Source organism: Vulpes vulpes, chromosome 13 (genome assembly GCF_048418805.1).
Source record: "Vulpes vulpes isolate BD-2025 chromosome 13, VulVul3, whole genome shotgun sequence".
In the NCBI taxonomy this organism is placed as follows: domain Eukaryota; kingdom Metazoa; phylum Chordata; class Mammalia; order Carnivora; family Canidae; genus Vulpes; species Vulpes vulpes.
Window position 1 is genome coordinate 143,378,288 of NC_132792.1, and position 23,260 is coordinate 143,401,547.

A 23,260-nucleotide genomic window follows, 5' to 3' on the forward strand; every position below is an offset into this window, starting at 1 on the left:
TAATTCTAGATCCCAGGGTTTGGGCAGCCTCCCCATCCCCTACTCTTTGTTTTACCTAGGAACCTCATCCCAAATATAAATCCTGAGATTACCTTTCCTTGATGTCTCTGACTCTCAGGAATGTTCCAAATCGGAGACCCAAGGCAACGGAATATTGTTTTATTACTCTATTTAGTGAATTAAGTGGAATTGGTGCCTTACAAAATTAAAAAAGTAGATGATCCAGCAATTCTGAGTATATAACCAAAAGAATTAAAAGTGGGGTCTCAGATCTTTGTATACCCATATTTATAGCAGCATTATTCATAATGGCCATAAGTAATCCAAGTGTCCATCAATAGATGAATGGATAAAGAGAATGTGGAATATACATAAAATGGAACACTATTCACCATTAAAAAGGAGCAACACCCTGACACTTGCTACAGTTGTGGAAAGGAAATCAAACTAAGTGAAATAAACATCACAAAAAAAAAAAATCAAGTACTGTATGAATTCACTAATATGAGGTACATAGAAGTGTCAAATTTATAGAGCAGAAAGTAAAAAATTTATAGATGACAGAAAGCCCCTGGTCATCAGGGGCTGGGGAGAGTGGGGAATGGGGAGTTACTGTTTAAGGGTTATGGAGTCTCAGTTCGCAAGATAAAAAAAGGTCTGGATATGGATAGTAGTGATGATCGTACAATACTACTTAGGGGACTCTTAAAAATGGTTGATGGTAAATTGCATGCTATGTGTATTTTGCCACAATTTTAAAAAAACTAAGTGGGATTATCCATCAACACCTACTAATCTCTTCATATACTTCATATACATATATCTCTTCATATACATATACATACACTTAAAAAAAAAGTGACATCCTTTGTGATAGACCAAATATTAGGTAACAGGCCCTATGTCTAGTCTCAAAATACTAAGAGGAAAATAAATGAGGAAAGCTCACAAGTATCTGGAAAACAAACATCTTTTAAAAAATCATTACAGTGGCACCTGGGTGGCTCAGTGGTTGAGTATCTGACTTTGGCTCAGGTCATGATCACAGGGTCCTGGGATCGAGTCCCACATTGGACTCCCCACGGGGAGCCTGCTTCTCCCTCTGCCTCTGTGTCTCTGCCTCTGTGTCTCTCATGAAGAAATAAACAAAATCTTTACCAAAAACCATCATTACAATAACAAGATCTTTTAAGTTCATTTCAAGCTATTGAAAAGCTATGTGTGGGTTTATTTAGACCCTGATAGTTATATCGTTATTTTTAGCACCAAGGTGAGCAGTACAGTTGGGAATAATGAGAAAGAGGTACTGAAAGCAGAGAGTGGTGATTAAAAGCAAAAGCTTTGGAATGTGACACACCTAATTACCATACCAGTCTGCCACTTGCTGGTGGAGTATTATTGGCTGAGTTACATAATCTCTCTTAGTCTTAGTTTCCTCATCCATAAAATGGACACACTAATTCCTAAGCCCTAAAGCTACTCTGAGGATTAAATAATGTAAATAAAGAGATTGATTACCAGGTCTAACATAAAAACATTCATGGGGCAGTTGCAATTATTAATAAAATATTGATAGAATTAGAATAGACAGTAGAAAAAATAGGAATTGCAGGATCTTTCCAATTTTACCAAAACTATAAATTTTATCTTCTAGAAGAAGGAAAGATATATTACTAGCATTTGTAATAATCAGGTTAGGGGGAGAAAAAGGTTTGATTTTAATATTTTGCTTAAAGCAACAAGGGAAGTAATAAGTCCATGGTCATGAAAGATATTAAAATAATTGTAAGAAAATATTTTGTGCAATTTTTTGCCAATAAATTGGCAATCTAGATGGAATGCATAATTATTAAATGTAAATTATAAAATTGAGTCAAAAAGGAAAGAAAACTAGTCAAAAACCACAGAAGATAAAGATGATCAAAGATCTAACTCTAAAAACATGAACAAGTCCAGATAATTCTGCAAGCACATTTTGTAACATGCAAAGAAAAAATAGCTTAGTAATTTCCTACTATTCAAACTTTTCCAGAGCATAGAAAAGAAGGTGGAAATATTCTCAATTCATCTTACAAAGCTATACTAATATCAAAATTGAATAGAGATGGCACAAATACATACTATGCACCAATCTCACTTATACATATTGATTCTGAAATCATGTAAACAAAACAGAAACTAATTGAATCTACCAAGTAATTAAAATAGTAACCAGAATCTATTTTAGAAATGTGAGAATAGTTCAGTACTATATATATATATATATAATACATACATTTACAAATTAAAAATAAAAAATAATATATTTTTTATCATTAGACCCCTCAAAAAAACATTTGACAATTTCAGCAGTCATTCCTAAATATCCTAAAACAATAGGAAATATAAACTGGTAAAATATCAACACTATTTCCCTTAAAATAGAAACAAGAGATGCTTATTATCACCCAGTTTTTCTTTCTTTTTTTTTTTTAATAAATTTTTTTTAAATTTTTATTTATTTATGATAGTCACAGAGAGATAGAGAGAGAGGCAGAGTGCACAGGCAGAGGGAGAAGCAGGCTCCATGCACCGGGAGCCCGATGTGGGATTCGATCCCGAGTCTCCAGGATCGCGCCCTGGGCCAAAGGCAGGCGCCAAATCGCTGCGCCACCCAGGGATCCCTCACCCAGTTGTTCAACACTGATTTGAAAGTCCAACTAATGCAATAAGATAAAAAAATAAATAAAAGTGATATAAATTTTAGAAAAGAAAATGTAAGTTATCATTATCTTAAACATTATGATTGTATACTATGACAAAAAAATATAACCTTAAACCAACTGTTAGCATTAATAAGAGATCCCAGTAATGGGAAAGAAAGAGAATAAACAAATGTTTGAATCCATAGCTTCTCTTAACACTATCATAAGCAGGTAAAATAAATAAATAAAGAGTCCCATTCAAAATAATATTTAAAAACAAGGTTTATTGTTTCATTTAGCACTAAACACTTTTCCTGAGACAAGAGTACAGATTTAAAATTTTTTAATCTTAGAAGGACTAGTATGTAAATAAAGGTCCACTGTAAAATAGTTCACCCTTTCTACCCTACCTTAGTGTGTACTCATAAAGTTATATAAAGCTAAAATAAGTCACAAAGCAAAAACTGAAGGTGTAGAAGGTTGTTGGTGTCAACACAGAACCAGTTCATTTGGATATTATCTATAAGCATTAGACCATACTATAGTCTAGGTAACATGCTAAAAAAAACTTTTTCTATTGTAGTGATTATGTTGCTAGAAGACAGTGGTATTACATCATCATGACTAGAACTGAAATTTACTTATTTATTTTATATTTATAACTCATGTTTGATACATTTGATTAACACTGGGCTCACTTCCATTTCATTGCTGTGGGACTCAATGTCTTCGTTGAGTATTTAGTGGCAAGGCTGGGGAAAAGAAGCACATGGTAGGTAGAGTACTCAGCTTAAAATATCTGAAAAGAAAGATCTATTATAAAATGGTTTTATCAAAATCCCTTCTAATTAAAAAGATCTTTCACTCTTTGCATTATCACAGATAATAAAAAGGAGCTACACTCTATCATGCAGCACTAACCTTGAGAAAATTGAGATCTAGTCATTAGTATTAAGCCAAACCAAGTTATTTGCACAATAAATAAAATGTCTTAAAACGTTACGGATCCTTTATTTTAGGGATAAACACTCATTTGAAAAATTAAAATATGGAGAGTAATATTATCTAAAATGAATTAAGTACTATGATTAACATTAAAAATTGTAATTTGCAAAGTAAGTAAAAGATAATTAAAGACAGGTTTCTTCACACACACACACACACACACACACATTCCCTAAAGCTTTATAGATTTAACTGTTAGCTGATTGGGGTAGGGAGGAAATTAAAGTGTCCATTAAGAAATAATCAATCTCTAAATATGATTGCACAATTGTCAGATTATTCATTGGGTAGAAATGTGTTTCATACCTACTATGTACTAGGTACTTATCATCCTGAGATGACAAAAAATACCTCATTGGAAAAGGACCTTTTTGACATTATTACATCTCAAATGTATTATGCAACTGAGAATTGATTAATCATATTTAACATATTCAACATATAGAGCAAAATTCTGAGTAATCAAATCAGTTATACCCTTGAGCAACTCGATTTTTTAAATTCCTCTCACTATTCCCTTAAGTTGATTTCTACCCCAGGATTCTTTCCCAGTTCTAAAATAAGACAATAAAGGCATCGTCTAAATAAAACCTAATACAAAAGAAGAGAAATGTAAGAGAAGGGATACATTAGTCTTAAATTCTTGTTTCTGTTTGTTCTCAGTAGCACTTCTAATGTTCAATTTTCCCTTCAAAGAAAATCTTGATTTATAAGAACAGAAAAGTGCAATCGTCTTCAACATCAAAACAAGTACACTGTTTGGCTCTTACTAAAGTTAGCAAAAGATTGAGACTGAGGAAGAAATATTAAAACAAATCTTATATTCTAAGTTATATAATGCCACTTACCATAGTAATGGTCTGATACTTTGGTATATGACTTTTTAAAATAAATATTACCAACAGGTAGAAAATTTTCCTTTGCTCTGTTAAAACAGTATGTGGGAGAGTTTTTATCATGTGTTTGCAGATAACTTGAATGTTAATTTAAAGAAATGTCACTTCTATCACCTAAATGATAAATTTTCCAGAAGGGTGGTTTAATTGGGAGGAGAAAAATGCCATATTGCTTCTTCCTTCCAAGAAGAAAGGGTGCATTCCATTCCTGTGAACTCTTTCCGTCTCTCTCCATATATTTATACATATATATATATATATCCACATACATACATATACAAATATGTATATATGTCAGTGTAGATAGATATACATATATACATATGTATGCATATCTGTCCCACAAATGTTTGATTTTGAGATCTCTCTTCCTTTCCTTACTGATTCATTATGTTCAGTGTGACTTTCAAACTGTACTGCCTTTCACATTTTATTCATTCATCAATGAATAATTGAGTACCAGAATGTATTGAGTACTGCCTGCATGCTTAGCATTACATCAGATGTAAAGCAAGATACAAAATAAATATAAGGCAAGTCTTTGCCCTCCAGAATCTTTTGATCTCTTCCAGGAGCAAGATAAAACATGATATGTCAAAAAAATAATAATAAAAAAAAAACATGATATGCCATTAAGTAATTCCTAAGACTAACGCCAAAATCAGTGGTACAAGTAACATGCATTTTACATCTATGTACAATTTTAGAGCTTCAGAACACTTTCCTGTACTTGGTCCTCAGAACAATCTTGCGAAGTACGCATTATTAGCTCCACTTTAGCAACGAGGAGCCTGAAATTGAGGATTTTAAGTGGCATGCCTCAATCAAATAGATTATGAGTGGAAGTCAATACTTAAGCCAGGGTTTTTGATTCTAAGTCCAGGGCTCTTTTCAATACAGCACAGGAAACGAAGGATTGGGGTATTAACAGGGCAACAGCTGGCTTTCTGCTAGAGGTGGAATTGAACGAGACCTGAGAGGATAGGATGCCAGGAAAACATAAAGCTATCTGAGCAGCGTCCAGCTAAATGTCCAAAATAATTGTATTCTGCAAATATTTGTACTTCGGTGTTACACACACAGCACAACTACCATTTCTTTAGTGTTAGTGCCTTTGCCTCCTCAGTAAGAGCTTTGCTCTCAGAAATGAGGATGTCCAATGTAATAAAAAGCTGGCCTAGCAGGATCATATAAATCTCAAATCACAAATATAAATCTTAATCTCAAATCTACTAATCCTCACACGTTTTGTTTCCCCACAGCACCGGAGGGCATAACTCGCCCCTATCCTTTCCTTCCGTGCTTGCTCCAAACCACCACTTATTTTTAAGATGCCGGTGACTGACCCTACCCCAAATTCCACAGGTTCGCCCCAGGTCTGCCACCCGAGCCCTTGCCCAGAACCTCCGTCTCCCTCCCCAAGGAGATGATACCTAGTTCAGGCTCTGCAGGTGCCGTCGGGATGCTGTCACACAGCACTGCCAGATAAGATACGACCTTTCGACTCCGTCCTTGGGGACTTCCCGCTGGCCGCGCGGCGTAGCTCCAACCCCGGGAAAGGGGCTCCCGGCTCAGGAACGCAGCCACCGGCAGCGCACGGTCCGAAGTGATGCCTCTGACAACTAGATCGACGCTGGGCGCCCGGGCGTGCATCACTCCGCCCCATACTCCTGCCAACTGCAGGGGACTCGGTCCGGCCACCAGTCCATCCCACCCCACAGGCAAGTCCGGGCCAGCCGGACCTCACGCAGGACCCCGGCGACAGGTCGCTGGCGGCGGCGGCGGCGGCAGCAGGAGCCACCCGCCCCCAGAGCCCATAGCCGCCAACCTCAGACCCCCACCGCCCCCCTTCCGCCGGACCGCAGAGAAGCGTTGCTATGGAAACCCCCTGGGGATCACGTGACGCCCGCGGACGGCCAATCGCCTCTCACCTCTGCCCGCGGCGCCGCTTTCGGCCCGCCCCCCGCCCCGCCCCTTTCCTGCAGCGCGCCCGCGCCTGCGCACTGCGCCCGGCGCGCCCTCCCTCGCGCGCGCTCCCCGCGGAGGAGCGGGGGCGGCGGGGGCGGCCGGAGGATGCCGCCGAGGAGGAAGGAGCGGCGCCAGCGCGCAGGCCCAGAAGCGTCCGAGCCGCGGCTGCCGGCGACGCCCCAGAGCGGAAGAGGGAAGTGAAGGCGCCGGGGCTGCGGGTTCCTGGTGGGCTGCGCTTCCCGAGGTCGAGGCAGCGCCGAGAGGAGGCTTTGGCCGCCGGTCCGGCTCGCGATGTCGAAGAACACGGTGTCGTCGGCCCGGTTCCGGAAGGTGGACGTGGATGAGTACGACGAGAACAAGTTCGTGGACGAGGAGGACGGGGGCGACGGGCAGGCCGGGCCCGACGAAGGCGAGGTGGACTCCTGCCTGCGGCAATATCCTTGGCGTTTGCCGGCCTCCCCGCGCTCCCGCCCCGCCCGCCCGGGGACCCCGCCCGCCGGGCCGCTCCGGGGCAGGGGCGGCGGCTCTGGCCCTGCGGGGTCCCCAGGACGGGCGGCCGGCGGCGCTCCCGGGTCTAGCCGGGTCGCCCCGGGTCACCCCGGGTCACCCCGGAGCCCGCCCCCGCCCCCGCCCCGACTCCTCAGGTGGCGGCCCGAGTCGCTGCCCCGGGAAGTGGCGGGGCGGCCGCGCCCTCGGAGCGCGGAGGGGAGGCCTCCGCTGCTGTCCGCCGGCCCCGGGGGGAGGGGCAGGGGCCCGAGGTCACGGAGGTCCCCCCCGCGCCGTGACCGCCGTGACCGCCGTGACCGCCGGAGTCCCGTCCCCTCCGGAGATGTGCGACTGCGGGGAGCGGGCTGCCTGCGTCGTGGCGCCGGCGGTTTGCTCTTCGGCCGCGATAGGAGAGTTCGTTCCTCGCTGGGAGGGATGGGGCGGTTTGCACAACCGAGGCCCCCTGGCCTTTTTATCCCCTGGGCTCTTAATAATTATAGTTATTGACAGAGAAAGGAATTTGGCCAGATACGAATTTGTTAGCCCCGGGGAAACGGCCAACTCCCGACCAGGAAGCTTGGAGGCTTTTACCTGCGAAGCAAGGGGACAATGGACGGGGATGGCAGGTGGAGAATCCCTGGAAATATTTAAGATAAGCCCCAGTGAATAAAGTAGATGATGAGCAAAATAGACGATGAGTCATTTTGCGCAAAGCAGCATCATTTTTTATTTTTTATTTTTTTTGCAATCCTGAAATCGTTTCCATTTCAGTTAAAATGCGGCTGTCAGTTCCTGGGGTTTTTGGTGTGTGGTTTTTTTTTTTTTTTTGCATATTTGAATATTCATCAGTGTTGAGCGAGTATTTGGCACCACATCTCTTTTAGAAAAATGTAAATGTTGCAATAGCTAAAGATTCTCAATTACTGAATTCACTCACTTCTAATTATTCTTGAATGTATTCGTAAGATAGGGAAGACTTTTTAAACCTCTCCTCATCAATGTTCTATTAAAGTATAATGGGGAAATAGGAGTGAAAATATTGGTTGGGACTATATCTAGTCTTAAAGGCACCTAAAATACAGCATTAAACATTTACCAACATACAGATGTTTCTTTGATTTCCACAACTCTCACAGTCAGCTGTTGCTCTGTTGCATTATTTAAATATGTAAGTCTTAAAAGGTCTTAGAAATGAGCCAGTCTGCCAAAGGAAGCTTTTCTAGAAGTTTGTTAAGCCTTGGAAATAACAGCTTACCACCAGCCATAGGGGGTTTTTGTTTTTGGGTGTTTTGGTTTTGTTTTGTTCTTTTTTTTCCAAACATAAGCAATGAACATTATTCTGTCTGAAAACATTCTTTGTAATGGATAAATGACGTTTTGTGAACTAACTTTAGGTTGATGGGTGCTGACTCTCCACTGGTACCGCTGGATCCATAAAATGGATCTGCTTTTCTAATCTCTTTATCTTAAAAGATATTGTCTCTTCTCTTGTTGCAACCAGAAGAGACAAGCTCTAGTCAGGCACTACAGATGGAGGAACAAATGAACTCTGTGGTTTTCCTTTTAGGGGAATGACTGTATATTCTGACAGTCTGATTGGCCTTCCGTGTCTCATACTTGCTAACTCACTGGTGCTTTCAAAGACTAAATTTAATAGGTATGACCTAAAACAGTGTTAATGACCTTTTTGGAAATATAAGAGAAAATATGCAAAACAGAAAAATTAAGCTACAGCCTAAAGGACATTGAATTATTAGATCTTTTGTTAATATTGAGAGGTTACTAATGTATATCATGTAGAGTGCTGGAATAATTACCAGCATTTTCTACAAGTATTTCAATTAAGATAGAATATAATTCTAGCAAAAGTTTGGTCTTTATTTTTACAGTTAAGAATCACATAAAAAGACATTTTGGTGGAGGGTATGCTGTTTCATTTGGGGACCTAATAATTCTAATACATAGATATGTAATTTAAAATATACGTATCACTCTGAGTAATGTTTCATATGTGTCTTACTGGAAAATAAAAGGCTCTCGAAGTGTTCATTTAGTAATTAGAGCCAGACAGGAACTGGTCTTTGCCTTATTACCTCCTCTTATGTTCTCTGTGTTTTACATGTTGATTGACATCCTTGAAACCAACATACTGAGTTTTCCAATATTGAACATAGCGATCGTGGTAATTTTTCTTTCTACGTATAAAGTCAAGGCTTAAGAACCAATGATACCTGGTAGTTCTGATGCTTTTCTGAAGGCTCCCCTTTGCTGCTATCCCCTTAACCTCCATCACAGGAAACATGACAGCCGCCCTACAGGCAGCTCTGAAAAATCCCCCTATCAACACCAAGAGTCAGGCCGTGAAGGTGAGTCAGACAGGGATGTCTGCTGGTGTCTTAGCATTCTTTCCAAAATCCTCTGAAGTGTCATGGAATCAGCAAATAGTTTAACTGTTTACTGTCTTTGACATACAAGAGCTTACTCTGTGTAGTTTGTTAGGTGAAAATTTACATATGAAAATGATCTCACTCTAATACTGAGTTATGAGAGACCATTTCGGTGTGTTTAATGGAGGCACTCGGGGAATTGGAGCATAGGCCTGAAGAATAAACAATACTTTTACAAAATAAATAGATTCTATTTGGTTGCTTTTTAAAAAATTTTCTAAATTATCCAAGTATTAAATGTTTATAGAAAAAAAATAAATGTTTATAGAAAACTCAGAGAGAGGCAAAAAGGGGTAATTGTCATCATCCCACTGCCCAGAGATCATCGGTTTTTACTTTCTGGTGTTATATGCTTACAGAGCTTGTGTCTTTCTTAGTAGTTGTTTTTTAAATAAAAATGGAGTTTTGTAATTGGCTTTTTTTATGATGTACATGGACATCTTTCCTTGGCAGTAAGTTTATTTCTATAAGCACCTTTTTTAATGGCTGCATATAGATATGCTGCAGTTTACATATAACTAATCTTTTGTCATATATTTAGATTATTGACCTTTTGTTGTTGTAAACAGTATGGAAATGAACAATTTTGAGTAAACTGTTAGTTATTTCCTTTGAATAAATTCCTAGAAGCGAATCACCCGGGTTTTAGAATGCCACTTTTTTAAGGCTTTTGTTACAAGTGGCATTGCCAAATTGCCCTTCAAAAAAACATGACTTAACGTTCCCTGCAACAGTCTTTCCGGAAATACTTGAGAACTTACTTAATAATTGTATAAAATGAAGCCCAGAGCTCTGACCCCATTGTCTGTAGGAGCCCTAAGGATCTCTTTAATTGAGTACTAGTAATAACTTAGGTAAATGCATAATAATTATCTAGGCAACAATGAGAGGAAACATTTCTTTGGTTTTTGAAAGTGGTGAGGGATGTCATTGAGATTTCAATTTTACCACCTTCTGCTTTTATATGGGTGAGTTTTTATCACAGTTTGTGGGTGGGAAGTTATAGCTGTGGTTGTAAGACTATTTTTCTAAACTGGGTAATTGCTTAGTCTTTAAACTGAAGACAGCAATAGGTGGTAGAAACATTCTGTAAACTCCTGATCAGTAGGAATGCCAAAGATAATCACTCTTTCTTGAATAGGAGAAGTGAAATTGTTGAAAGGGTAAATTAAGTGTTCTCTTTGCTTGGCTTCTTGAGTGGAAAAATAACTTTGCTCTTGGAGCAGCCTTTTATCAGAAAAAAAAAATTATAAATATCACTATATCTACCTACTGTAGATAGGAAACTTAAATTTTCTTAAAAAGTTATTTTTATTAACTATTATTGAAGGATGGTTCAAGGTAGAACTGCAATTCATTGTCTTTGTCTTTGGGGTTTTCTCTGAGGTCAAGAAGTAAAATTTAAATGCCAACTTAATAAAGTTGGAAAATTACCATATCTCTTTGTAAGCAGATGCTTTCAGCTCTCCTTCAAACATGTCAAGAATCTGTCGTTCTCCTGAGCTACCATGCTACCCCAAACCAGCCTATGTTATTGCAGTAACTTCCAAACTGGTCTCCAGCCTTGTCCCCTGCCCCTCACCAACTTCCCATCAGCTCATTCTCAACATGGCAGCCAGAGTCAGATTATTATCACTGTTATCTCATACACACGTCAGATTCTACCACTGTTCTCAATATCTTCCAACATCTTCCCCTTTCTCTTAATGAAAGCCACAGTCTTCACAGTGGCCTGCGAGGGCTTACCTCCTGACCTGTCCTACTTCTCCACCATGTCTTTGACTACCAGGGATCTTTCTGCATATAGTGACAGCACATGTTCTTTCCTTCTTTCCTCTGAATGCTTTTCTCAAATACCCCTAAGGATTCTTCTTTCATGTCCATCAGGTCTTTTTTTCTTTTTTTTAAAGGATTTTATTTATTGATTCATGAGAGACACAGAGAAAGAGAGAGGCAGAGACCCAGGCAGAGGGAGAAGCAGGCTCCACGCAGGGAACCTGATGTGGGACTCGATCCCGGATCTCCAGGATCACACCCTGGGCTGAAGGCTGAGCCACCTGGGCTGCACCATGTCCATCAGGTCTTAAGTGTCACCTTTTCCAGAACAACCACTCTACGTGCTTACGTGTGAATGCTCTGTTCTCTGTGTCCCCAGGATCGAGCAGGCAGTATTGTCTTGAAGGTGCTCATCTCTTTTAAAGCTAATGATATCGAGAAGGCAGTTCAGTCCCTGGACAAGAATGGTGTGGATCTTCTCATGAAATATATTTATAAAGGCTTCGAGAGCCCCTCTGACAACAGCAGTGCTGTGTTACTGCAATGGCATGAAAAGGTAAGTTACGACCTAGAGTCCCTGCGACTGGCCACTTAATGATAGAAAGTAACCATGACTGCTCTTCTCACCTAAATCATTATTTTGACTGCATTATTGTCTTTACAAATAAATGCATGAAAACGAAAGCTTAGATTTATGTTTCCTAACCCTGGTCTTAAGAGATTCTGGTTTGCAACACATATTTATTCAGTAATGATTACTGTTCATTCAACATGATCTTGAACTTGGAACTAAATCCGAACCTTGAAAATAAGATAAACTATAAAAGTCAAAAATTCTTTGACCATGGCCAGAAGGTTAGAAACACCCAAGTGCCCAAGGACGGATGAACAGATAATCCTTTTTTTTTTTTTTAAGATTTTATTTATTTATTCATGAGAGAGACAGAGAGACAGAGGCAGAGACACAGGCAGAGGGAGAAGAAGCAGTCCGGACGTGGGACTCGATCCCAGGACTCCGGGATCACGCCCTGGGCGGAAGACAGGCACTTAACTGCTGAGCCACCCAAGGATCCCCCAGATAATCCATTTTATGCATACACTACATTTTGTTTTTTTGAACAACCGAAAGAAGGAAATTACATACATGGCACAGCACGAATGAACCTTGAAAACATTGTGCAAGGTGCAGTAAGCCAGTTGCAGAAAGACAAATATGGTGTGATTCCACTTACAGGAAATACCTCGAAGAGGCAAATTCAGAGAGAGAGAGAGAGAGAGAGAGAAGATGAGAGGTTATCAGGGACTGGGGGAAGGGAGAATAGAGAGTTATTACTTAATGGGGACAGTGTTTCTTTTTAGGGTGATGAAAATTATTGGAAACAGTGGTGACTATAATCCTGAGAATATAATGAGTGCCACTGAATTTTACCCTGAAAGATGGTTAAAGGAGCAAATTTCATGCTCTATATGTTACAGGATTTAAAAGAAATCAGAGGTGGGGTGAGATGAAGAGTTCTTCAATGTTTTTGTGTTTTCATGCATTTGATTCTGCATTGTGAGCAGATGGTGGTACACTGTCCCTCCAAAAAATGGCTAAGGGAAATTTTTAGCGTTAGGTAAAAAGTTGGTAAGGTCATTTTTAATACCCAACTCTTGGGTAATATGGGTACAGATGTGAACAGTTAAATAGAACCAACCACAGGGAAGGGATATATTCTAATACCTTACAGTTCCCAACCCTCAGTCTTTAGAAGCTGTTGTCCGTGTATCTGAGTGAAAACACACATGGAAGATGAGAATAGGCTGTAGAACTTGTCTTGATCAAGTCACTTGATCACCCATGCACTGTCAAATAAAGAGAGCCTAACTTTTAGGGACAGGGTAACCAACCAGACCTCCCTATTTTCCCAAGATGGCCCCAGTTTATGCCTGTTGTCCCAACATGATTATGAATAGTTCACTTTCACTCAGTGTACCAGTTGGAGAATAATGTATATGGTCATCCTATTCAGGAATACTTTGCATTTGCCAGACACTGTACCATTAGATGATGTTTCATTTAAGCCTTAGAACAACTTTAGGAGGCATATAAGCATCTTTATCACCCTCAATTTAGAGATGAAGAGCCAGCTTAACAACCTAAGCATCCTGGTTCCTGTACAGTCCCAGGATCATAGCAGACATTGATGGAGCACTTCCTGTATTCCAAGCACTCTCCTAATCACTTCATAAATAACTCCTTTAATCTTCATAAAAATAGTAGGAGGGAAAGCTTGCTATCATTCCTTTTTTGGTGGATGGGGAAACTGAGGCACACATCAATCTTCATTGCTTCCTAACATCATCACCAATTTTTGCCCGTCTGTCTGCTAAATACTTCTCCAGCCACACGCTTATCTAAGCACGCTTATCTACCCCTCTGATGCAGCTCTTTGCAACATCTCCCCCAGATTTTTGCTGTAACTTCCTACACAGGCCTCCAGCCACCAGCTCTGCTTCTCTCGAATCTGTTCTCCACCCGGTCGCCAAATGCCCTCTCTGAAATCCAGATCTACCCTTTCAGTCACCTGCAGAGTAAAGCTCAAGTTCCAAAGTCTAGCCACTCCTCTTTTATGCCGTTCATCCCCCTTGCTCCAGCAGTGAGCAGCATAATAGTATGTTTTCCCAGGACACACCTTACTGTTTCACACCTCTGTACCTTTGCTCAGGATTTCCTCCCTGCCTGAGTACCTCCTTATCCCAGGGCACACCTCTGTCATTTCGTACATTATATTAACATAATCTCTCTTTTATGTTCTGTCCCTTTCTAGTAGACCAGAAAGTTCTATATCCCTAGCATCTAGCACAGTACTCAGTACACAAAAGTATTTAGTAAGTAAGCTAGAGCTTTCAGCTCCTGACACTTGATTGTGACTTCCAGTCTTTCAAGGTAGTGTCAAAATTAAAGTTCCTAAGTTCTTAGCTATTAAATGATACACTTTTAGCTTGGAGGAATAAAAAGAATCTAACAAGCTGGCTGATCTAAATGGGACTTAGGGTAGTTGATACCAGTTTGAACTTCTTCCCTGACAGTGTTAAAAGAGCAAAGTGGGTATGCCTGGGTGGCTCAGCGGTTTAGCGCCTGCCTTTGGCCCAGTTCATGATCCTGGAGTCCTGGGATTGAGTCCCACATTAGGCTTCCTGTGTGGAGCCTGCTTCTCCCTCTGCCTATGTCTCTGCCTCTCTCTCTCCCTCTCTCTCTCTCCCTCCCTCTCTCTCTCTCTTTCTCACGAATAAATAAATAAAATCTTTTAAAAAATAAAAGAGCAAAGTGAATGTCCTAAATTTACATTTGAGCACATGTTTTCAGCAAGAACATGCTGTAAATCTTGAAGAACATCCTATTATGTGGGGGGAAAAAAATTATAGAACGTAAACTAGTATCTCACGAGCATGTAGGTACACGAGGGCAGGGACTGTGAAGGTTTTATCAATCACTGGCTCTGCAGTGCTGGGTGCGTAATTGGTGTTCAAGAATGTTTATGAAAATTAATGAAGCCAAAGTTGATAGCCGCACACATTCCTTCTGTAAGAAAAAACGTCTTACTTGGGTATGATAATTGACCCTTTATAATTCCATCAGCGTTTACATTTTGGTTTGTTTTTAGGCACTTGCTGCAGGAGGAGTAGGCTCCATTGTCCGAGTCTTGACTGCGAGGAAGACTGTGTAGTCCAGCAGGAACTGGATATCCTGTGGGTGTGGGAGTCGCTGGTACAAAGACCAAAACAACCAAATGCCACCGCTGCCCTTTGGGTAGCATCTGTTTCTCTCAGCTTTGCCTTCTTGCTTCCTTTTTCATATCGGTAAAGAACAATTACATATCAGTTTTCCTTTTGTGAAAATTGGAATAACACAGAGGAAATATTTATGAACAGGAATGTTTCATGCTTTCAAAACGATTTCAGTGTATACTTGTCTGTATATAGTATAATTTGCCTTCCAAGTTTAATTGTGCAATTCTAACCCCTGTTGGCTGGTGGGGTTTTGTTTTGTTTTTGCGTTTTTGTTTTTGTTTTTGCGGTTTTGTTTTGTTTTTGACTAATAGTGAGAAATTTGATCAGAGTTTGAGGCCAGTTTCCTTACTCATTGCTAGCCAGGAAATGATCTTTATAAAAAAATAATGTTTGCGAAACTGGCAGCCATTAACATTGCAAAACTGGACCATAATCCCCTTATTTAAGCAAAATGTGTTTCCAGAACAAGTGGTGAATGAACACCACTACCAAGTTCCAGCTTTGTTTCTGCTTACCTCCAGATCATGTGAGCTTAAGTACGCTTCTTCCTCTTTGCATCCAATAATCATGGCCTCTTGATTTCTTTGTGGTCTCCAGGGTCCAGAGCACTTGCTCTACAAAAATATATCTATGAAATGCCAGAGCCTCTTTGACATGAGCATAAAACTTCGTTCTAATAATATGGCCCTCTTTGGGAAAATTACTCCAAATGAGAAAAGATGTGGAAACAGTGATGAAGTTCAAATTCTGGGCAGCCTCTGAATGAAATGCTATTTTCTTTAGAAACAGAATAGCTGCCTTAGACATTATGAGGCATATAACTAGTATTTCATATGCCCTATAAATGTCTTCAGTGTTCTTCAGGGTAATTAGGATCTTAAGAGATTTGGTTCAGATCCAGACACATACACATTCTGTATTTTAGCTCAGTGGTTTTTAAAAAAGGAAGATGCCACACAGCAAAAAGTGTTTACTTTGTTAGACAAACCAAATCGGTTCTCACAAAATGACCGGTGCTTATAAAAAGTTATTACTCAGTAACTCCAAAACCACCTGAATGCATAGGACCAAGAGGGAAATCAGCCTGTGTTTAGTATTTACATTGGACACCGGTTTCATAATCACTGTCTTATGTGAAAACTGGTGGAGAAAATTCTATAACCTCTTTGCTGTTTTTGATACCTGCTTTTTGTTTTGTAAAAATGATAAAGTTCAGAAAATAAAATGTCAGTGTTGAATAATTTATTTTCCTAGCTCTTATTTTAATATTTCTGAACATGCGGTTAATTAAGAGGGAAGCTTTCCTGTTTTACCAGCAGGTTATTGTACTCTTGACAAGAAGTAATTTGGTACAGAAGATTTCTAAAATGACTTTGTTCAAATATAAAGTAGTGGGGTAAAGGGAAGAGCGTCATTAATGATGTCAGGACACCATTGGAGCCCTTGGAATGATTCCATAGCCCTCTGGATGCCAGCTGAGCATCTGGAATATCACTGCCCAAGGACTTAAACTAGTAACCTAGCAGCTGTGGTCATTTATTCCCGGCTTCTACACCCCTTCTCACACCGCAGCCTCTTTTGTCTCCACACTGGCCCTACTAGATTTCCTGCTTTAAAGCTCTAGAAACTAAAAAAAAAAAAAACAAAAAACTAGAAATTGGGGCACCTGGGTGGCTCAGCAATTGTGATCCTGGGATCCCCAGATTGAGTCCCACATTGGGCTCCCCACAAGGAGCCTACCTCTCCCTCTGCCTTTCTCTGTGTGTCTGTCATGAATAAATATATAAAATCTTTTTTTTTTTTTTTTTTTTTTTTTTAAGATAAAGGGAGAGGGAGAAGCAGGCTCCATGCAGGGAACCTGATGTGGGACTCAATCCTAGGCCTCCAGGATCAGGCCCTGGGATGAAGGCGGCGCTAAACCACTGAGCCCCCCGGGCTACCCTAAAATTTTTTAAAGTAAATAAAGCTCTAGAAACTTAACAGGCAATTCAGAGGGCTGTGAGTTAAGAGAAAGTAAATAATAGGTAGTCCAGTTGGTACAGCATAACCCCTTACAAACTTTAAAATGAAAACAAAAGTGATATTGCAATACTGCTGTATAAAATCCTTCTTCATGTCACTTTCACAACTATCGTGTTAGGGAAAATCTTGGAGTTTCATATTCTATAGACCCTAAAATGGCTATGTTCAGAATCTGCTAACCTATCAGCTTCACTCAGGGAGATAGTAAAAATATTTAGCAGTTACTACCCTGGAAGGACTGACTCAGGATGGATGCCGGCTGCAAACAACTGGCTCCCCTGATTCATCTGGGCTGTCAGCCTGGGCGATACTGACCAGGACCGGGCAAGGGTTGTCCAGATGATTGGTACAAGAGTAGTTCTTTCCCTTCCATTCCCTTCTGCTGGAATCTCAGTGGGTCTTTTTGTTTCATTATAGCCATTTTCATTTCTTTTACTCTTGCCATTGTTGAAGGGGGAAAATGACACACATACCTTTCTGGTCATTAGGTGACTGCACCATGTAGGTAACAGACTTGATAGGAAGTGTGATGATATCTCAAGGAAACTCGGTAACACATATGTGCAGTCAATCTGTAAATGGTACAAATTAACAAATATTTTTTAAAAAAACATTTACTGTGTTCCCAAGAATCATGAAGGACATAATAGAAGAGTAATAGTAAGTTAATAATAACTTCACTTTATAGGGCAGCCTGGGTGGCTCAGTGGTTTAGCACTGCCTCCAGTCCAGGGCCTGATCTGGAGACCAGGGATCAAGTCCCATGTTGGGCTCCCTGCATGGAACCTGCTTGTGTCTCTGCCTCTCTCTGTGTGTCTCATGAATAAATTTAAAAAAAAAAACTTATAAAAAACAGGTATGAATAATTTTATCCTCAAAATATTTTTGATCATTTCTTAAAATGTAAGTTGTATTTAGAGTATTCATCTCAAAGTAGTCTGTTAAACATCAGTAATCCTGCCTCGGTCCATGAGACTGAGTTACATGAGCTTTATACAGTATATGAAACCTAACCCAGATAGATACAACACAAAAAGGAAACCAAAGGCACGGAACTCCCAGCACGTGGTAGTAGCACAGCTTTTAATTCCCAAAGCAAGATTCTGAGTCTGAGTAAGTGGATTAAAACACAAAAGCCACCCTTTATTGAGTACTTACTATGTGCCCGTCCCATTGTATATTTAATCTTGAGAACTGAAGCTTAGAGAATATATATAAGATCACATGGTTTGAGGGTGCCAGAAACAGAATTCCAACTGCTGTCTGCCTGACTCCAAGGTTACATCGTAATTTTTCTTATGTCTGGTGCTTGGGAATACAGGTATTTCCAGGACAGATGAGGATTGGGGCTTTCTCTAGAACTCTCAACGCTAGATGCATGGGGCTACTGTTGAGAGGTAAAACCCACTCGGGGAGCCCTTCAGAGAGGTAAAAGTTGACAGGTGCTCAGGGAAGAAGACTTGAAGAGGTATTACACCAACAAAAGACATACTCAGCAGTGCACAGAACATAGCTATTTCTTCACTATGAGTTTTAATTGCCTTTTGATGATTTTTAACGTTGTGAGGTTAGAGTTCAACACCTATAACATGCCTAACTCTGCTAGAAAAGGGAAAAGTGGCTGAGGGTTACTCAAAGCATGTAATTTCTCTGTATCTTGCTCTTTATACAGTTTTTTTGTGTGTGTGGGGAGGGCTAGAGTGAGTAGGGACGGAGAGGGAGTGAGAGGATCTTAAGCAGGCTCCAGCTCAGTGCGGAGCCCAGTGCAACACAGGGTTCAATCTCATGGCCCTGAAATCAGACCTGAGCAGAACCTAAAAAGTCGGTGACTTAACCAGTGAGCCACCCAGGTGCCCGACCTTCATCCAATAGTCTTACCAAGCTCTCTCTTTTCTGTGTTTTCATAGATGATGTATTTTAAGTAATAAATTTCTCTTTTAATTAGTTTTGTCATAATTCCATTTAGCAAGATCCAGAGCCTCAATCGTTCATTTCATTAGCCACGCTCAACAGATTGTTGGTCATAACTAAAAATCATTTGCCTAACTGCATAAGAATCACTTTGGTCAAAAAAAAAAAAAAAAAGAATCACTTTGGTCTCCTCCACTATCATTGCCGGGTGCCCCATTTTGGAGGTACCCCAAATTGGCAGCTTATCTCGGACGATTATCTTGGGAGTGCCCTCATTCTGATTTCAAAGCTAGTTGAGAACCAAGAGTTTTTGCAGAAGAAATCCTGGGAAATGGGACTTGGCTTGAGGAAATCAGAATCAAAATCACTGACCCATAAGGACAAGGAACCAAGGCACTGCCCAGCAGGTATGACCCCGACAACAGCAACTCAACCCTGTTCTTTGTGCATCCACCACCACACGTTGGGGAGAGGCGGTTGTATGGGTCTGGATAAATTCTAACCTGCTTTTGTCTACCTGTCCCCTTGCCACCTCTTGATTGCATTTTCCTTGTCTGCTTCCCTTCCCTAATGATTTTCCCTCTTCAGCCCCTGCAGGGCTGCTTTCTGGCCCGTCCCTCATTCCTCTCTCTGCTTCTGCCTCAATCTCCTCATGCCCTGACACTCAGACTCACTGCTACTGATTGAATATGTGACACTTGAGCAGATTAGTTCAAGTAATGCCCTTCCACACAGTTCTCCAACTTACTCAAAATGTTTACACGGCTAATTTCTAAACTGAGAAAATGCCGGGCTTCATTCCCATAGGTAATGCTTTGGAGAGCTCAGATTGATCAAATAACCCAAAATCTCAAGACAGGTTTTTTAAATACATTTTTTTCTCTTTAGATTTGCAAATAATTTCACCTTACAGACAAAAAAAAACAAAAAACAAAAAACAAAACATACAAAAGAACACAGGAAGGCGAGCCCAAAAAAGAAATCGAATTAGCTGTGAACATTTCACAAAGGGATGCTCTACACCAAGGTTAGGTTGCTTCCATCCGTGCCCCACCATGGGCCTTCCCCTGCCCCATCTCCATCTCAGCCCAGTATCACGGATCGAATATGTGAAAACCCCAGTTTAAAAACGTCTGTGCTTCCTTCCAATGGATAGTCTTTCCTCCTTTATCGAATATTAGATGACCATACATTTCAGGGTCCACTTCCGGGTTCTCTATTCTGTTCCATTGATCTATGTGTCTGTTTTTGTGCCAGTACCACACTGTCTTGATGACCACAGCTTTGTAGTACAACCTGAAATCTGGCATTGTGATGCCCCCAGCTATGGTTTTCTTTTTTAAAATTCCCCTGGCTATTCGGGGTCTTTTCTGATTCCACACAAATCTTAAAATAATTTGTTCTAACTCTCTGAAGAAAGTCCATGGTATTTTGATAGGGATTGCATTAAACGTGTAAGTTGCCCTGGGTAACATTGACGTTTTTACAATATTAATTCTGCCAATCCATGAGCATGGAATATTTTTCCATCTCTTTGTGTGGAGGTTCCTCAAAGAGTTAAAAATAGACCTGCCCTACGACCCAGAAATTGCACTGTTGGGGATTTACCCCAAAGATTCAGATGCAATGAAACGTCGGGACACCTGCACCCCGATGTTTCTAGCAGCAATGTCCACAATAGCCAAACTGTGGAAGGAGCCTCCGTGTCCATCGAAAGATGAATGGATAAAGAAGATGTGGTTTATGTATACAATGGAATATTACTCAGCAATTAGAAATGACAAATACCCACCATTTGCTTCAACGTGGATGGAACTGGAGGGTATTATGCTGAGTGAAATAAGTCAATAGGAAAAGGACAAACAGTGTATGTTCTCATTCATTTGGGGAATATAAATAATAGTGAAAGGGAATATAAAGGAAGGGAAAAGAATTGTTGGGAAATATCAGGAAGGGAGACAGAACAAAAAGACTCCTAACCCTGGGAAACGAACTAGGGGTGGTGGAAGGGGAGGACGGTGGGTGTTGGAGGGGAATGGGTGACGGGCACTGAGGTGGACACTTGACGGGATGAGCACTGGGTGTTTTTTTGTATGTTGGTAAATTGAACACCAATAAAAATTAATTTAAAAAAAATAAAAATAAAAAAAAAATAAAAACGTTCTGTGCACCAAAATGCGGGTGCCTCTTGCACCAGACTGGGACCTGGAGGTATAGTGCAGCATCTGCCTCTAGATGGTGCTAATTCCCCACCGTGATGAGCCGACCAGGCGCCACATGGGATAGCACTGTCACACTCACATTTGTTTTCCTTCCTTTATGTTACTTGAATGCTTAATGAACATAAATTGTCTGGTTTACATCTCTTACTTCTCTAGGAGACAGTCCCCTAAAGGCTGGATACATAAAAGGTAGATCGAAGGGTATACAACTCACCTGAATCCCAAGGTCTGGCGTTCTAAGACTCCCATATTTTTCAGCCCAGCATTTAGCTCATGCCCTGAAGGATATCCCCTCTTGAACTTTCCACCAGACTGTGCAACCTTCCTGAAGTCACAGCTGTGTCTTCCTCATTCTCCACAATCCCTTGACATAGTCCATGCTCACCGAATATCTATTGGTTGCATCATATTGATTGAGCAGAGTCCTCTAAAATATCCTGAGATCTATGCACAGGTCCTGGGGTGTCTGGATAGAACATATTCCAAGCACAAATGGAGAACTATGCAAAGAATTAAGTAATCCTCCTTGGATTCAAAGAGCCTAGATCCAATCGCAAGTTCAGTTGGCTTCAACGTGGACATTTAGGCAGACAATGTATCAGCCTTAGGCAGAGACTAGAGCCATGATACCGTGCGTGGACTTTATAGTGTGTGGCTTCTCAAGTCACCATAGGCAGTGGCTGAGGGACAGAACTACAGCTCACGTCTGTCTGGCAGTGGCATCAAGGGAGTTTACCTGTAACCTTCATTATTCTATGGCATCACCTTTAAAGTCAGAGACATGTCCCAACACCTTTTGTGTCCCTTAAAGATAAGGAAAGAAAGGTGGTTTCTGATCTTTTGCAATTACAAGCAACTACAAAACAATGTTACAAACAATGCTACCAAAAAAAAAAATCGTTAAAAATCATTTTACCACCTTTCTTGGCTCTATTTATATTTAGAATCTTCTACAGTCAACTCTTAGGGTAGTGAATGTCATAAATGGACAATATCACCGAATAATATTGTGTTTCCTTTTATTTATCCAAAATTGAATCAAGATTGCAGGAGTACCTCTAGGTTAAGATTTTCTTCGGTTTGATGACTGAGTACTCATTGACCTATGATTTTATCTTTTTATTCATTTTATTTTTAAACAAGTAATCTGTTCATATGGTTCAACATTCAAAAAATAAAGAAGATGTGCTATGGTTATTTCCCTCCCATCTCAGATCCCCTTCTAATAATCAACTAATATCATGAAATTCTTGTAACCCTTCTAGATATAGTATATGCAGTCACAAGCAAATACCTGTATAATATTAACTCCTTTGTTCACATAAATACTAGCATAGTATACATAGTATTCTTTGCCTTGCTTTTTCATTACGGTATATTTTGGCAATAATTTCCTATGAGCACATAAAGAATCTCCTTATTTTTGTGTGTGACTGCATAATATTCTACTCTATAAATACAGGTACCATAATTTACCTAACCATTTCCCTGTTGGGTTAGGAGGTTCTGATCTTTTGCATTTACAAAAAAATGTTACAATGAATAACACCAAAAGCCATTTCACATATGGTCAAGCCTATTTATAGATAATTTCTAAAAGTGGAATTTTAGGTAAAAGGGTATGCATTTATAACTTTGATAGATATTGGAGGCTAGATTGCCTTCTTTAGAAGTCCTATCCATTACATTTCCTCTGGCAGTGTAGGAGAATCCTTGTTTTCTCCCCTCTTTACCTTCCCTGTCTTCAAACTTTTTTTTTTTTTAAGATTTATTTGAGAGAGAGAGAGAGAGAGAGTGTGTGTGTGTGTGTGTGTGTGTGTGTGAGAGGCAGAGGAGGGGCAGAGGGAGAGAATCCTCAAACAGGCTCCCTACTGAGCAGAGCCCAAAGCTAGGGAATCCCAGGACCCTGAGATCATGGCCTGAGCCAAAATCACAAGTCAGGCGCTTAATGAACTGAGCCACTCAGGTGTCCCATCATACATTTTTATATTTGCAAATCTGTAGAATAAAAAAATGGTGTCGTACATATATTTGCATTTCTCTTCATGTAAGTGGGATTGAGCATCTTT

At 40.4% G+C, this 23,260-nt stretch overlaps 2 protein-coding genes across 3 annotated transcripts in view; one reads left to right on the forward strand and one right to left on the reverse strand.

Annotated features, from left to right (window-relative positions):
- The window catches only part of RGL1 (ral guanine nucleotide dissociation stimulator like 1), a 256,371-nt gene extending 249,821 nt beyond the window's left edge, over positions 1-6,550 (reverse strand). Inside the window, exon 1 of one of the 2 annotated variants that reach the window (XM_026001170.2) lies at positions 6,019-6,550. The gene's annotated coding sequence lies outside the window, so the exon portion shown is untranslated. The remainder of the gene's footprint in view (positions 1-6,018) is intronic. The other variant, XM_026001171.2, reaches the window with a different exon arrangement.
- A 156-nt stretch (positions 6,551-6,706) lies between these two features.
- On the forward strand, positions 6,707-16,281 carry ARPC5 (actin related protein 2/3 complex subunit 5). Its single transcript, XM_026001168.2, has 4 exons — positions 6,707-6,987; positions 9,333-9,405; positions 11,642-11,818; positions 14,910-16,281. Exons 1-4 carry the CDS (start codon positions 6,845-6,847, stop codon positions 14,970-14,972), a joined length of 456 nt encoding a protein of 151 aa, XP_025856953.1. The 5' UTR covers positions 6,707-6,844; the 3' UTR covers positions 14,973-16,281.
- The last annotated feature ends 6,979 nt before the right edge of the window (positions 16,282-23,260 follow it).